Below are 6,000 nucleotides of genomic sequence, written 5' to 3'. Positions count from 1 at the left end.
GGAAACACGTCCCTGCAATTACCTAAAAGCGCCTATCCCTACCCATATAAAGACGATCGAGATTTAAGGGAGCCTATTAAAATGAAACCCAAATATCAAACACGCAGTCTTCGCCTCCCCGTGCAGCCCCTCCCTCCTGCCCCAGCACACCCGCTTGTTTATCCCAGAAAATCTCCTCCCGCCCCGGGGAGGGAACAGAAGTTGGATCCATGGAACTCTCCACCCCTTTCCCCTCCCCAGTCTGTTGACACACTGTGTTTGTTGCAGATGTGGCCCCAGGTGTAGCCTGCCTGAGATTCACACAAACACGCGTGTGTGTCACCATCTGGGAACTGATTGGGTTTAGGGGAAGGGGAAGGTCGCCTGCCAAGGCAAGGTGTTGTGCGGGGACTGAGCGAGGGAGAGAAGCTGTTTCCAGAGGCGCCTGCTGTTCAGCCTCTGGCATTCACGGTTCATTTCTCATTTACTCCGGTCTAGTCCCTTCCCCCTTCACGTGCTGGGCTGTTGCTCTTCCCTACCCATAACAAGAGCACGGGAAGGCCGGGTGGACACACATCCCGGGCATTCTGGTGGTGGCTAAAAGGAGGAGGGGGAATCAAGCCAGAGGAATATACAGTAAAATAAGCATCCTATAAAAGCTCGGGACGCATGCGCATGGCTGGCGAGCCGCTGTCCCTGGGTGAGGAGCCCACTGCTAACGGATGTGATCAAGGCAAAGATTTCCACCTAGCTCCCGGGACTGATGGTGAAATTGTAAGTACTCTCCAGCGCTGAGCCTGGACTGCCCAGGAGCTCGGCACGTGGGGAAGCGCCTGGGGCTTTGCCTTTCCCTGGCTCGGTTTGTAAAGTGTATTTGGGGGCATGAGAATAACAATCGGCTGTTTCCTGGTCTGGGGCACCGAGAGGCGCTTCTGGGTGGCACTTGCTGTCCCTAAACACGGGGGAGGGAGGGTGTCTCTTTGGATCGCTTCTCTCCTCCCCCCACCCCCATTGTAGTTTGCAGGGTTTCCACGCGTTTCTTCCATTGTGTGCCCAGGGAAGCCTCCTTCGGTTAAAGAGCAGGATCCCTCGCTGCGGCAGATCGTTGCATTGTCCCTGGCAGGGAGAGGGGGATCCGGGGGTGTTTACACGCAGAGCACAGGTGCGGCGCTGGCTTAGGTGTGATCTCACGCGGGCGGCGAGGGCCGGGGGCCAGCATAGAAGCAAGGGCTGCCCTGGTTCCTGGGGCTAGACCTGGCGGGCCAGGGGAGCTCGCTTCAGCCTCTGCAGGTGGCGGTGGGTGGCTGCACTGGCCAGGGTCTGAGGGCCAGGGGCCGTGTCCGCCCCGCGCAGGGCTGGCCTGTGGCGCGGAGCTAGTAGCCCCGGGCGGCGGGCTGCAAGTTCGCTGCGGGGAGGCGGCGAGGCTCGGGCGGGCGGGCGAGGGCCACCCGGACGGTTTCCACAGGCGGGGGGCGCAAGGCGCCTTCCTTGGGCAGCCCTCCCTCGGCGGCTGGGGAGGGAGCCGCTGGGGAGCAGGCGCCCGCTGCACCCCGGAGCCCGCTTGCTGCGAGGGCAGCGGGACCTAGGGAGGCTCCCGCCTAGTGCAGGCGCTGCCCGTCCAGGGGCTGCCTCGGCGGCTCCCAGCGCTGGGAGTGCAGGGAAAGTCCCGCCTGGCGCAGCCCTGGAGAGGGGATGGTCCTCCGGCTGGGGGAGGCGGGGGTGAGAGCGCGGCGAAGGGGACTCCGAGGGCGCAGCCGCGGTGCCCATGAGGCGCCGGAGCGAGCCCGCCGTGGGCCGGGGCCCACCCGCCCGGAGGGAGGGACTGTGCCCCCGGCGCGCGCTAGCAGGGAGGCGAGCCCCGCGGCCGGAGCGGTGCGCGCTCTGCCTGGCAGGCGGCGTCCCGCAGGGCGGCTTTGCCCGCTCGCAGTTCCGGCGCCGAGCTGGGTCTTCGCGCCTCACCCAGCTGGAAGCCGCCGGGCCGGGGCAGCCCCGCGCCGCCGCCGCAGCGTTTGCCTGCCACCGCGCTCATCTTGGTCCCGAGCGCCAGGCGGCGCCGTTTGGCTCCAGCAAAGCAGCCGGGGAAGGAGGCTCCCGGACGGTCCACTAACCCCCGTGTCTGTAGCTGAGGTAAGGAGGGTAGGGGTCACCCCCCATGGTGCTGTTTTGCCTTGAGTTTTCCAGGGACAAGGGAACTGGTTGAATGACACCTCGAGAGTCCTACAAAGCCCAGAGAGTCCTTAGCCTCCTCTCTCCAGCAACAGTCCCATGGAGTTCAGTGACAGTCACTAGGATCTCTGCCCCGGAAGGACAGCAAGGACTGGCCCTTTACCTAAGTGCCCACCCACCGCCTGAGCCCCAGCCTAACGCAGTTCTTACTAGGGATGTCACAAAACAATCAAGTAATAAAAGTAAACATTTGTTCCAGGGCGAACAAGTGTTTCCATGTTTCCACCATCACAGACCCTTTAAATGAGGTTTACATTCTGTGGGCAAGAAAACAGACCTTTTGCTGAAATCGGTCGTTTCTATGTCATTAAATAGGGGGGAACGGGTAATGAAAATTAGACGACTGCAGAAGTTAAATATGATTATCTTTGCACATGCCAGTAGAAATTACAGTAATTTAATATAGAGGTAATTTCATCTATACAGTTACTCCATTATTTCATTTTTGTTGTTGCAAAAAAATGCAAGACAAAAGTGTATGCTAGATGGTCATTTGTACAACTCAAAGACATTTAGGCTACTTGCATATCACTCACTTTTCTGTACCCAGTGTATCCACAACACACTACCACTGGCTTCAGGAGTCAATAGGGCTAAATACTGCTAGTGTCAATACACTACATTACTACTATACAGTATGATGGAAGCCAGTACAACCCCCCACCCAAATGTTATGATGGGTGTCAATTTAAAATGAGGAATGAGGGTGTGTTTCTAAACTCAGAATGAAATCCCAACTGAGAAGTATGTTCAAGCCTCCTGGATGGTTTGAGGAAAACCATATAGCTATACCACCCTCAAATATTATAACATGCTACAGAAATAAGATATGGGCAATCCTATTTATCCTTGATTCTACTTACCCATATCAATATCTCTATGCATATTACCACCTGAATTTGAAATCATTATGCATGGAAGCACTACTTTTTTCTAAGTCTGTAGTTTCACTTCAGAAATGTCATTTCACACACGCATACTCTTGAAGCAAATGGTCTAATTTTCAGAAATAACTAGTGATTTTGGGTGTCTCAGTTTTTGGCTGCCCAACTTGAAACACCTTCAGTGGAGTCTAATTTTCAGAGCATGGAATGCTCAGCACATCTGAAAATCAAGCCTCCTTAAGATATCTCAAGATGGGCAGTCAAAAAAATGAAACAGCTGAAAAAATCACTAGATGCTTCTGAAAATTCACACCAATCTTTCAAGCACTAAGGAAATTTTATCCTCTGGAAGCAGTGCTTCTGGGAATTATGGCTGAAATATGGTAGTACTAGTGGATAAGCAAAGTCACAGTTATCAAAATACTCTATCCAAGAATTGGTGGACCCTACATTTCTGTTTAGGGGCTGGATTTTGAACTCTTTAGAGTGTTGCAAGCCATTTGTTTGTATGAAGTCCACAATCTATTATCACTTGATTTATTTTCTTATGTTACACAAACAACAATTCTGGACCTGATTCTGATCACATATCAGGTTTACACTGGTAACTTAGTGGACTTCAGTGATGTTACTCCTGTGTTTCCCCGGTGCAAGCGAGATTAGACTCAGGCTTTCTGTGTCCAATGTAGCTACATATATGCAGGAATTTTATAGTGTGGTCAGATTCCATTATGGTACAATCTGAAGTGGATTGCAACGATCAGATCCAATAGGGAATGCTGTGTGAATCAGTATTTAATGCACTACAAGATGAGTCACCCTGATGCAAACCAGCTTTCAGACCAGTACAGTGTCAGTCAGTTCCTAACACAGTTCAATATGAGTCAGAGCCAAGCACCTAGTACAATATATGACTCACTGACTAAAACAGCACCCTGTGATTCCAATACCAGTATGAGCTGTCAAAGCTTCTGTGTGAAATGAGTCAGTTCATAGTACAGTAGAATGGGATTTTTGGGAGGCCATTCATAATTATGCATGATGTGACTGAGCACTCAGTAGGATATGGTATGATGGGAGTCAGAAGAGTATATCAGGTTGAATAGTAATCTACAATGTGCAAGAGTTCCATCATTTGTATAGTAAAGTGGCTTGTAAAATATCAAGCTGAATGAACATTTTTTAGCCAACTGTATTAAAAAAAAAAATTGAGGCAAATGTTTTCATTGGATATGAAAGCCAGAAGTAGTAGACTTGGCAAATTTCCTTGCTGTTTTACATGTCACGTGGTAGATCCTCAGCTACTGTAAATTGTCAGAGCTCCATTAAAGTCAACTGCAGTTGTCACATGAAATAAGTCAATGGAGCTATGACGATGTATCCCAGCTGAGGATCTGCCCTGTGGTGTATAAAAGGGGGCCGACTATGATTTACACTGCTCTGGTATTGTGAAGGGGCATTTAAGTGGGAGGAAATTATAAAATTACTGTAAAGCCCCTTTGCACTGCCAGAAGGGTCTAAAGTAGCCTGAGTGTTAAATGAGAATCAGGCCATAGATATTTATCACCTACCTTATCCATGGGTATATCTGTGTATGTTGTTTTTTCTATATGCACAATATATTTAAGATTCTATCTCCAAAGGCTAACATAATTTCTATTCATTCTAGCTGAACTGTCACACAGATATGTGTTATAACAACATACTTTCACTGAGGTCTCATTCAACATACTTTCACTCACGTCTCATGCAACAGCTGAAGCCCAGAGAGAAGTTTTGAGTTTACACAAAACTGGTGCAGTACGTGTGGGGCATCCTCTCAAAACAGAAACACTGAGATATGGAGAAAACCTGGTCTACATAGGATAACATGTTTCTTAGAAAGAATGGCAGGTTTTATGCAGAGGACAGTTTCGGTGAGAGGATTGTTATGAGAATATCAGGCTGATCGTGCAAGGTGCCTCCTGTAATGAAAGCATATCACACTCAGACCCTTGCAGGATCAGACCCTAAACTGTAAGTGAAATGTGTACAGTTCCCTGTTACTGTGTGGGTGTGTTACATTTCTAACTGTTCTCTTTGAAATGTAAAGCAACACTTTAATCTGTATAAATGAACAGAGCTCTTCATAAGGGGCTGCTACTCTGAAAAAAATAAGCCACAGATGAAGGCACCCAACCTAGTTTCTCTCCATCTATAAATCACTTTATATAATACTTCTGAGTTTCCCCTGAATCCCATATAAAGGGAGACTATTTTCTTTTGTAATCACACTCACTGATCTCCTCTTGGTCACTGATCCAATTCTATTCCAAAACCCTCTTTAATGCAGCATCCTTGGTGGCTGCTAATATCATCTATACAGAAAGCTGATGTTGTTTTCTTCCATTCCCACCACCTCAAGCCACCTAATTATCACTGCTGCGCACCATAACTCCAGTTGTACAAAAACAGAAGTCCCAAGTTTTTTTCCATCTCTAGCTCATCAAAGTGACTCAAGGTGTGTGTGTGTGTGTGTGTGTGTGTGTGTGTGTGTGTTTATTAACATAAATGATAACTATTCTTAATTTAAAACATTGCCCTTTTTGATGCAGAAAGCTTATTTGTCACATTAATCAATGGAGAGGAAGTGGAGTCAACATCAAGCTTTCTAAGGGCCCAGTCCTGCTCCCGTTATGATCAATTACAATCTTACACTGACTTCAGTGAGAATATGTTCCAGCCTTAAACACTCCCACATTGCAAGTATATAAAGCAAGGCTTTTGAAAGCAAGATTTACCTTGAACTTACACCCACTCATAACTTTCTTGTGACAAAGGTAAAGAATCACAGAATCACTTTCTTCTAACTCATTGATGAGCACCATAGAAAAGCCTATGAATAAAAATAGTGAATGACAATATTCATAGT

The 6,000-nt window shown here is 48.5% G+C and overlaps 1 protein-coding gene across 2 annotated transcripts in view; it reads left to right on the top strand.

Moving 5' to 3' along the window:
* Positions 1-249: 249 nt before the first annotated feature.
* The window catches only part of RGS20 (regulator of G protein signaling 20), a 44,942-nt gene continuing 39,191 nt past the window's right edge, over positions 250-6,000 (top strand). For both annotated transcript variants that reach the window (XM_074944377.1, XM_074944378.1), the window contains exon 1: positions 250-753. In XM_074944377.1, the coding sequence (XP_074800478.1) occupies positions 649-753 (105 nt within the window). In that variant the 5' untranslated portion in view covers positions 250-648. The remainder of the gene's footprint in view (positions 754-6,000) is intronic.

The sequence above is a fragment of the Natator depressus genome, chromosome 2, assembly GCF_965152275.1.
Source record: "Natator depressus isolate rNatDep1 chromosome 2, rNatDep2.hap1, whole genome shotgun sequence".
Taxonomy (NCBI): Eukaryota; Metazoa; Chordata; order Testudines; family Cheloniidae; genus Natator; species Natator depressus.
This window is presented reverse-complemented; position numbering and strand designations above follow the sequence as displayed.